General features: G+C 32.0%; 1 protein-coding gene across 1 annotated transcript; it reads left to right on the forward strand.

Moving 5' to 3' along the window:
• Positions 1-1278: 1278 nt before the first annotated feature.
• On the forward strand, positions 1279-5482 carry LOC132759603 (uncharacterized). The gene is made up of 6 exons (XM_060751415.1): positions 1279-1349; positions 1870-1965; positions 3006-3192; positions 3607-3687; positions 4143-4250; positions 4499-5482. Exons 1-6 carry the CDS (start codon positions 1342-1344, stop codon positions 4772-4774), a joined length of 756 nt encoding a protein of 251 aa, XP_060607398.1. The 5' UTR covers positions 1279-1341; the 3' UTR covers positions 4775-5482.
• The last annotated feature ends 6006 nt before the right edge of the window (positions 5483-11488 follow it).

Raw genomic sequence — 11488 nt, forward strand, 5'->3', positions numbered from 1 at the left:
GATATTGCCGATAGCATATCTTCTATATGCATATCTATAATGCCCACATCTCTGTCTAAAGCTTTTGTGACGGGCGTATCTTTCGACAATGTTGCCCTTGTTCAAGATTAAAAACGCTAGAAGAAATTATAATGTCATTGTTATGCAAGCTATGCTAACATTTCTATGTAACTTTGCATGGGAAACTAACAACTAACATATGCAAGTTAACCATTTTTACTACGGCCGAGTATCTTTTTTAAAGATATTTCTTTTTTATACGTCCGTTCGAAAAATAAAAGTATGGAACATTTTGTCCCATTACAGATTAGAAGAAATGAAACGAGAGAAGTGCGCATTTGAGGAAGACTTAAAGAGTCTTATAAATCAGTCTTCAGATGACAAATTAGCTCTTGAAGAAAATATGAAAAGGTAAAAATGCTTAAGCGTATCACAGACGCTTGGGGTCAGATCCTGCCTCCCAACGTGATACGCCCCTGTAAACACTGTATCAAAAATATTTTAATATTTAAACACGAATTGGACATCTGTTACAACGATAGAACTGGGCAGAATCTGACCACCAAGAGTCTGTGAATCGTATCTTGAAAGAAAGACGCCTGTTCGTTTTGTTTAAACGTTAGAATTTAAGAATAAAAAGTGATGAATAAAATACAAAATCCACGAATTTATAAAACAAAATTAAATAAAATTATTTATATATAACAGATGATAATTACCAAATGAATGTTTAACTAAATTGAAAGAGTGGAAGAAATATTCATTAAAGTATTTCTAGCACATTTGTACATTAAATGACTATGTTCACTGTAAATTGGTTTATTTTCATTAGGGAGATATGTCTTATATAGTGAAAACAGTGCCTCCAAAACTACATTTATACAATTCAATTTCCCAACCTTTCTTGATGTTTTGTTCGTCGATAAAATAGAGAAGAATTGACAAACCTGCATAGACTTTGATATACAGCGTACAAAGAATTTTGCTGGAAGTTTAAATTTCTTTCTTTAAGAATAAAGATATTGTTTTTTTTTCATTTCTATATTTCGTATGTTGCTGTGTTATTGCTTTGTTTTCTTGTACAAGGCTATATATAAGGTATCTAGTCTTTATGTTATGCATGTAAGTTTGTCGGGTAAAGGACGAATGTTTGAACACTTGGGAATAAGTGATGCTTGATCAACCATTCAAGGCTTAATTATGTCAGACACATTTACCCTTTTTCGTATCACATTGATATGCACCTTTCTGGGGTTTTTTGTTGTTTTTTTCATATTAGAAGAAGAACTAAAACATCACAAAACACAGTCTTCATTTGAGAGGTTTGCTCTTGAAAAAATTATGAAAAGGTATGAAGGTTAAAATAGATTTTTAGATAATCTCTTGATCGTTGAAGGTGAGGATTCGAAATGAAAATTCTGTATCTGGTCATCTTTGTGAATGCATATTTATTCCACCTTTTAGCCATTTAATTTCCACGTTCATATCTTCTGGGAAAAAAATATGCGGCATTGTTAAACGGAAATATCAGAAGTATCGACAATTGGTTGATACTTTTGATTAAAGAATGCTTACATTTTTAACTCTTACTTATAATTCAGTGTCTTATTTAAATGCATTATCAATAACATGGATGTAAGAGGGATATTGTCTAAGTGGACTATTGTCTCAGTGGGTCATTGTCCTAGTGGGCTATTGTCCTAGTGGGCAATTTTCTTAGTTGGCTATTACCTTACACTCTGATCTTTCAATATTCATTTAGTTGTATATCATTTGTTTAATACATTGACAAATGTATTCAAAGACGCTGATAAGTACTAAGTATCATATTCTGTTCAATGACGTTATCTTTGTGTATTGTATCAATAGGCTTCGACAAGACAATGATAATATAAGTCACGAAAGAGAAAATGAAAGAAAACAGTATATGGCCGAAAAAGAGGAAAACGAAAATACACTGAAAAGGTAGGTTTGTCTTCAATGATATACGTTAATATTTCAATATTCATCATTTCAAAGATGCTTCGTTATTCCAGTATTTTTAAAAGAAACTTGGGCAGAAATAGAAACTTATTTGTAGAGCTTTACATTTTCGTACTTAAAAACTGAAACAACTGTAGTAACCTATACAAAAAAGTAGATGAAACTTTATTTTTGAAAGGATGAAGCATGAGCGAGACAAAGCAATACAACAATGTCAAGCTGAAAAAGCGGCAAAGGATGATGTCCTTAGCAGGGTCTTTTCATATTATTATTACTTATTTTGCAAATTGTATGTTTTTACGCGCACATGCTTCGTTGGACTTCGGAACGATGCAACTTGTAGCAAATTATAAATGGTATCAAATTTTATATCGACATATGTTAAAAAGGAAAACATAAAATAGTGTACAAAAGAAATAATCTAGTACTGTTAAATCACTTCATAGCTCACTTGGTCTCTTTCAAAAATAATATTCCACTGTATGTTTCAATAAAAAATGCCATCAAAAGATATAAATAAGCATCATTGGTTTTCTTAAAATTCCTCGTTAATTTATTCTGGAGATAGTGTCAGGATTGAGAGAATAAATTATTATTTCGTAAATTGTTACATTTTAATGATGAATGTGTTTCAAGATCAGTTTCAGCCATTTCTTTTTTTTTTCAATATGGAACTATAAATAATCGATTTTTGGATATCAAGATGACAATTTAATTATTAAGCCAAACGTATACACGCTGGTAAGACTGCATGAATGCACAGGTTGGCCTTGCTCTCTAGGCAAGGGCGATTTGCTATTACATGTATCAGTTTAAAGTTCGAACGAAGTTGTTATGCATAAGAATTAAAGTTTTTATGCTAACTATATTTGGGGATAAGTTGCTGAAAATAACTGCAAGCTTGTTAATAATTCACTATCTATCAAAATAATTAACTTAAGTGGTAATTGATAAATTCACATATTCAGTTTTTTCTCGACAAATTGGGATATATTTATGTTATTCTATGTTAAAATATTCAGCACATTGGCCTCAAGCAGAGATAACAATCTGAATATCACTGATCTAAGTGATCCAAACAGACCCACAAGAATAGCTGAGAAAATGGCCGAGTTGTACGACAACCAGTGGACAGATGCATTTGATGCTTTGGAGCAAACAGATAAAAATGAGAAGGAAATCATAAACATGCTTTTGGAATCATTGATGGTAATATAAATGCATTTGGCTATGTGATGCAAACGGCACTGCACCAAAGTTTGTCAATGACTATATGTATATGTAGTATTTGTTTTTCCATAATAATAAACTATTCATTCATTTTTCATCAACCCTCATTTTATACAATGTCAGTACTGTTAAATGTAACCAAAACAATGAAACGTATTTTATATTTCTAACGTCCGTAACATTTTCATGTTTTTCTCCAAAAAAGTTAAATAACAAAATCTAACAAAATCTATTTTCACTTTCAAGGCCGGAATAACCATGAAAAATGCCTTGTCTTTATCATTTTATAGGTTCAGCAATTTTAAATATGAATGCATATAACTAATGCATAGAAATGTTAACTTATGTGACCAATTAAAATATTTTTAATGACTATTTACATTCATATTTCAGACAGCGTATGGTGAATGTTTTAATCTAGCGAACGAAAACTTTTTTGAAAAGGTCCAAAGGGTTATAGAATGTCCGAAACTAGTAAGTAGTCAATGTTACACTTACTGCAAAACGTAAAGAAACGTTTTCTGTCTTTCAAATGTTTGACCAATCATTGTGTGCTGCGAGGTAATGTGAAATAACGGATTATGAGACTATTCATTGCAGAATTTCAGCACTAAATGTAACAGACTATCAATATCGACAGACACTATTTGTGTTTTACTTTAAAGGAAAGGATTTAAGGCAATCGAGAGTAGTCTTACTTTCGCCGTAGTCTTTTTCTTAAACTGACCTATTTAGCAGAAGAACAACAAATATTCCATTAAAATTTACCAAAAACAGCTATTTTCGTTTATTACAATATACAATAACATTCACAGTTTTCCGAAATAATAACGTCAAGGTTTAAACATTATTTTTGGCAAACATTATTTACGCCTGCTGGCGTGCAAAAGGAAACATCTTGATCATGAGATTCTGTTCTTACAACTCAGGTTGATAAACAATTGCCCACTCGAGTCGTCATATCAGACCAGTTAAAAAAAGAAATAAAGGAATTTCGAAAAAATCAGGCAACAAAAGTTTGGAAGGAAATTGAGGGGGTAAGTTTGTGAAATTTTAATCAGCTTTCATTTTAGAAATTTTGAAAGTTTTATAACTAATGTACTCCGCTTTAAACTTTATGAAAAACTCAAGATGTTTAAAAAAATGTACAATTATTAGTATTGAAAAGGATGGTCTACCAGTTAGCCATACTTAATTTTCCTTTTAAGAAATCTTAAAGATTATTTCCGCAAGTTATGCTTTTTTAATAAAGTGTGTCTTTAATTTTATCAATTTTCAATTGCAGATTGTTTTGCCAAAAATTCAACTTTCTAGTTACCATCAACAAGATATCGATTCCTATCTCTCGCTTTGTGTTGAGATAAGTTGGCTAATGGTTGTCCAGGATCCACCTTTAGTTCTAAATGATAAAGCACAAGACAGATTTGACACGAATACATTCAAAGACTACACAAAACGTGGTCCGATTGTGGAGTTTGTTGTATGGCCAGCACTGCTACTGCACGAATCTGGTCCTCTTTTAGCCAAGGGTGTAGCCCAGGGCTGCACCAGTCACACTTAAGTAACCAAAATGACCAAGCAAACACTGAAAGGAAATTATTTACACAGATTACGGGACCATTTCAAACGAGAGATAAAAGCGACCAAGATCAAACCAGACGTATGACTCCTACATTCAGTGCCACGACTGGTACTAAACCACCAGTTGTAGTCTCAGAAACATTTAAACCACCACCTGATGGTGATGAATAACTATAAACTAATAAAAATAAAGTAAATGCATAACTTATAACATGTAGTCTAGTAAACTTATGAATTGCATTTTGTACAATTTATAACGTAATCAGAATATTAGAATTCGTTTCATTTACTTTATCGTGTGTGTGAAAAGCACTGCTGAATTGTGTATCCATTCTGTTTAAGATTTTCATATAATACACCTACATATTTTACATGTACATTGTTATTATAAATAACTTGCTTGTGATTGTACTTCAGCAGGAGCAAAAAAATGATACGATACGGTCGATTGAACAACCCAACATATGTTAGTTAAATGATCTTTTTCGAAGATATATTTTGATGATGTATTTGAATTAATATAATTGATGTGATCATAAAAACCAATAGTTTAGATTTAAAGCTTATTAATTCTGTCACTTTAGTCTCAGTAAATATAGCTGGCAGTTTAGTTAGTTTAAAATACCTTATTTATCAAATTTACAAGCATGTAACATTTTTACATCACAATATATCAATTTGAAAACAAGCATACCACTTGTATTTATTCTTTTCAATGATGAAGTTTCGTCTTTATTATTTCACATATTATATGATCAGCTAGCATTTTTACACATGTATTTAAATACAGTCAATGAAAATGTAACATAAGTTGCTGCATCCGATATTTTGCGTTTTAAGTCTCAAAGAGAGAACTGACATAATTGGTAGGACATTGGTGACTTATGTTGTTATATTTCCGAGTGAGATAAAGTCACAACCGATCAGTCAGTCATTTAAAATCCATTTCAGTAGCTGGCGTTTTCAAGTACATATACATGTACATGAAGCTTTTTTTAAAACATTCATGGATGATGCATGAATGAAGGTATAAATCACTTTAACTCAAGAAATATAATAGTTTTAATATGCATTTGTAATAAGTTAAATAACATTTTGTTTTCCATGCAGATTATCCTGTATTATCGCAAAAGAAGATCATTTACTTGAATTCGTACCAACATTAGCCGGCAGTATGGCAGAGGGAACAAAATGTCATAAGCCTGCTGAACAAGACATTATTCTTCGTTTACTTCAGTTTGCAGATATCCGCATTCCAGAAGAATCTGAATATGCACCGGAAGGTGTCATAACCCCTTAACTTCACTGGAAACGAAAGTAAAACAATTGAATATCAGAAATATATCATCGACGGATATTTGAACAGAGAAGAGATTCTTAACTCTTTAATTACAAAATTAGAAAGGGAGCTTTCATTGGTGTCATACTGGTCTGGAAAAGAATGCATTAACATTTACCCATCACATTATCCATCAGCAGAGCTTAAACAAGCAATTGACACAGATGATATTTGTAATCTAAGATTCGTTGGCATGGAAAATACTATAAACAAATCCACCTTTCGATAGATATTGTACCTGCAATCATAATACGAAATTGGAAACCGGACGATGCAACATCCATCGATCCAACAGGAGGTGCAGTTCCAAATGAAACATTCCTTATTCTTCGAGCATTCATCGAGACTGACGGTCGAATACGATCTAGAGATACATGGTGAATTAAATCCTGACACAGAAAGGTCGGATGCAGGGCCAAAAATGTAATATAATTGAATGGTAACGATTGAGATTCGGGAAGCGGTTGCTTATCAGAAAGAAGTGACGATGATAACGACAAAGAACAAGTAAATTCAACAAACACCTTTACACCACTTTTATGGTAAGGGAAATAAAGGAAGACTATTGATGCTCGGCTCCAAGAGACTTCTGAGACACTGCGATGCATATTTCAATGAAGTAAATACAATTCAAGAACCATATAAAAAGGAAAGAAACGACTAAAGATGACTTAATAAAATAACATCAATTCAGGAAGCCCCGACAATCAATGACAATAATTTTTTTTCCAATTCCGCTGAAATAGATATGAAAGAAGAAGGCAAGAAAAACAGAAATGAAGAAACGGTCCATAAATACACAGTTGACAAAAATGTGTCATCTACATCAAGATAGAGCAAAGCTTGTAGAAACTAAGTTAGTAATCGTAAACGACGTAATAGCGTTTGTGGCCTGACAGACATTGGCGTTAACATTAATGCAGCTAATCACGATTCAACAATTATATAGAAAATAAAGACGCAAAGGAATTCTTTGAAAACATTCAATATAAGTTTGCTAAAATACAGAAAAAAATGCAATGAAAGTGAAGGTACTTGTAGAAAATACGATGACGGTACAAGAAATTGGAAACAGTGAACATGAAGAAAATACCCACGATTAATTAATCAGAAATGAAATTTTGAAATAAAGTGGGATACGAAGATTTCCGCGATATACTGGAACCTTAAACAGATCTTTATCATTCAGGGTTCATATGCAGCGATTATGACAGTAATGAAGATAATACAGGGCTGGATGATCTCAATAGCGACCCGCCACGCGAAGACATGGGGTTAAAAATTTCATACAGTAAGTGGAAAAATGAGACGATGGCAAAGTTTCCAAGCTGCATCAAAGTTGCATATATGCTTAGCAAAATTCTAGTTTCATATGCTCCAAGAATAAGAAATCCACTCAGTAGAGGAGTTCGTAAAGTAAACGGTTATGGTTCTGTTAAAGACATGTTCAGCTACTTGCTAAAAATGGCACTTTTCCACGTAATTCGGAAACACAGGGATCGTCTTACAATCGATGATAAAACAAAAGAAGATGGCTCTTAGCAAAACAAAACAATCCAAAAAGGACTGTAATAATGTTGATGTGCAGATATTCTACACAAGGACTGGAGATCACTGAACACCATAAATATAGCCAACTTCAGAGCATTTTTTTCAGTTCTAGATTAATAAATGATGTTGTATTTTGGGTAGAAAATCTGTTTTCTGAGATACAGACTTGTCAGGAAACCTTTGCGCTTACTTTGATCCAAAGTTGAACATTTTGGACAGAATAGCAACTAGTGGAAAGCAAAAAAACAGTCCTTTACCTTCCCTGCTGTATCTTCGAAAACATTGTAAAATGATCAGAGCATAAGTATGTATAAAACACAAAGAAACCTACCAAACAGACTGAAGGAATGAGTTTCAAATTTAATAACTGCGAGCACGTAATTTCAGATATTTAAGAAGTATGTTATCATCAATTGGAATTTTGACACAAAAACTGCAACTGTTCATTGTGAGCAGATTTTATAGTCAGTGATACATTAAGCATCAATAACTATTCGCGAAATGATTGCTAATTTTTGAACTTTCAATTGTTGCAGAAGCTGTTTTATCACAACAGACATTTATCATGACAAAAAAATCTTAGAAAATAGGGGACAAGTTTAAGACATCGTGGAAAATAAATAATCCAAAGTATCAATTCAAAATGATTTAGATTATATGAAATACAAATGTTTTGAAGGTCGTTTTGTACCAAATTTCGTTTCCGTATTAATTCTTTTTTTCACCTTCATCTTTAAAACTTTCTTTTGTTCATGTTAATATAAATGCTCATTGTATCATCAGAATTGTTCTTTATATTATAGTATTAACCGGAATTCAACATAAATTTACATTTCATTTACATTACAGTTTAACAAAAATTTACATTTCAACCAATTTTTTACAAATATCATAGTACCTACTTTTATAAAATCTAGTAGGGTTATTTATAAGATTGTCTATTTCAAATTGGAACTGTCCATTGGCAGAATTAAGGATTTTATTTCAAAATAATAAAATTAAACAGCCTACAATTTAGAGTACGAACTGACGGCCAATTCACTTTCATCATAAACATAATAACTATAGTTTATCCTGCTACTGTCTATATTATCAGCTTGATAAAGCCTTGCCGGATAAACTTATCTATCACCAGTCAGTACGTCACATGGTTAAGCAATGCGTATGGATACCAACTATTTCACGGACTACTTTCTTTCATACTTTCCCACGCTCTGATTTGGTCAAATTAAAGATTATTATGGCTTATTTTATGTTTCTTGTCATAATGATTAATAAACATTCATTCATGTACATATGTTGTTTATTTAATATTTTACCCCTTTTAAGCCTGATAATTTTACTTTTATATATTCAAGAATGAATTATGCATGCTGGGTATTAGTTCGCTACTATTTTGCAATGCACACTGGGATTCTATTATCGTCTGCAATACTAAACAATGTCAGATTACCTCAGTCAAACAACTTTTGATATTATATGGCACGATTTATTTCCTGCAAATGATACTGATGACAGTAATCAAACAGAAAATGTTGTTGAAATATCTTGAGAAGCTTTTTTTCAAAAATATGTGGTAGATATATCTGCCTTTGATGATGATTTTGTTGAATCGCATGATGAAAAAAATCCATCAAATGTAGAGTTTGATACAGTAGAGTTACCTGTTTCACAAGAGTGACACTACAGTGACAAACAATGATATCCCCTCTGTAGCAGAGAAAACAAATGAGTTTATCAGTCTCTCTGACAGTGATGTATTGCAATTAATCAAAGATTCCGAAAACAAGCAAACTATTAAGAAGACCAATCTTGATGTTAATAAATTCACCAGATTTCTAAAGGGCAAAAATGAAACAAGAGATTTACATAATATACCACCTGAGGAAATGGATACATATTTGGCAAATTTTATTTTGTCAGTGAGAAAAAATGACGGCTAAGAATATGAGCCAACAACTGTTCGAAACATTATTTCAAGCATTGACCGAAAACTGAAGGAAATGAAATACCCGGTGAAATTAATGCAAGAATCTGGAACAAATTTCTTTAACATGACCAGAAATTCTCTTAAAGCTAAACAAAAGTCACTTAAGAAAATGGGAAAGGACAACAAACCTAATGCATGCAACCCAATCAGTGATGATGACATCAATAATTTGTATGAAAAACATGTGTTAGGCAGCAGAACACCACAAAGTTTATTAATCACAGTGTGGTTTAATAACTGTATTAATCTTGGGATTAGAGGAACTACAGAGTGTAGAACACAACGGCTAGTCATGCTACTTTCCCCTTTAGACTTTTTCTTCATTTGACCTAGTATTTCTATAAGACTCTATATTATTCTTGCATAATATACTTCAAAAATTAAAACATTAGGTCTATTCATGACCAGGAAAGTACGTCCCTGCTGAGATTTGAACTCAGAACTCTTTCCTCAAGTTGGAAAGTGTTTTTCATTAAACTACAAGAACATATTACTTTACTGGCTTAGTTCACCTTTAAACATTGACATTAAAATAAATGAGTTCAACAAATCTAATATTAGGCAAGATTCTTGCTAGTGTAATCTTTTATGTAACAAGTTCATTAAATATAGTAATGAAACTACTGTACTGTACATACATACAATTTAGAAATATAAATATGCGAAGCAGTGATTTAATCGCTAGATAAAATGATTATTAGGAGTTCAGGTTCGAGGAATTATAATAATCATAATGATATGCATTCAAACAACAACAAGTGATGTTATCACCAATTTTGATATATTGATTTGGTTATATTATTTCTATTCTAACACAATATCAACAAATAAATTGTCATACCTAATATTAAGCTAAATTGCGCCTGATTTGTTTCAATTCTTATTTTCATTGTGTCAAGTCTTTAGTGGTTACATCGCATGTCCAATGGTTTTGTCACATGTCTAAATGTGCATGTAGTACGTCAACAGTTATTTTATTGCATAATAACTCACACTTTTTGAACATTTCAGTCATTATATGTTCAGTAACCTATTCAGTATGCGGGTTGTCTTACAATATTCTATTTGTCACATATCCAAATGAAATGAGTTTACAGTAGAAACGAATCACCTATTCATGGACCCAATGCCACGAAAGCATTGCCCCAACTGACATAATGCAAATAACTGGACACAACAATGTAGAATCCATTCTTAACTACATTACAATGTCTGAGAAAATACATCAAGAAATGTCTAATATTTTGGCAAACACTGGTAACAAAAAGTCAAGACATGAAAGTAATACCTGTGTATCTATCTCTCCAACCACACACCACGAAGTTGACAGCCTGCAAGTCAATCTTCCCTTTTCTGTGTAAAGCGTTTCTAATAACCCCATCCACCAAAGTGAGCAAATCCAAACACAGAATAATCAACAAAATATGTCTGTTAAAGCCGATTCCACCATGAAAACACTGTTTGGCACTAACGCAACAGTAAAATATCAAAACTTCCAATTACATGCACTGAACAACTTCTATTGTTGTTAAAAAATCTCCGTGACCTACATACTGTAACCTTATAAATTGTGTATTGAATTTGAATGACAGATTGAAAGTCACACTACGTCATTTGTGAACATATAATATGTTACTGTTCTTTGTTAAATGTTATTTAATTGCTATCTACAGTTGGTATTATTCAAAAAAATTTAAATTATTTTATTGAAATAAATTTGAGCATTTGTGGAAAAATTTTTTTAAGCGAATTATATTGGAACTATTTTCTATGGCGAATCATTATTTACATACAAAGGTAGCGGTTATTTGACC

This window comes from Ruditapes philippinarum, unplaced genomic scaffold (assembly GCF_026571515.1).
Source record: "Ruditapes philippinarum isolate M1 unplaced genomic scaffold, ASM2657151v2 ctg2735_1_1_1_1, whole genome shotgun sequence".
Classification (NCBI taxonomy): domain Eukaryota; kingdom Metazoa; phylum Mollusca; class Bivalvia; order Venerida; family Veneridae; genus Ruditapes; species Ruditapes philippinarum.

Excerpts from the sequence above, each read along its gene's own strand:
- LOC132759603 (XM_060751415.1), top strand. Across the intron at positions 3,688-4,142 it reads TTATAGAATGTCCGAAACTA|GTTGATAAACAATTGCCCAC; the intron begins GTAAGTAGTCAA and ends CTTACAACTCAG. Across the intron at positions 4,251-4,498 it reads TTTGGAAGGAAATTGAGGGG|ATTGTTTTGCCAAAAATTCA; the intron begins GTAAGTTTGTGA and ends TTTCAATTGCAG.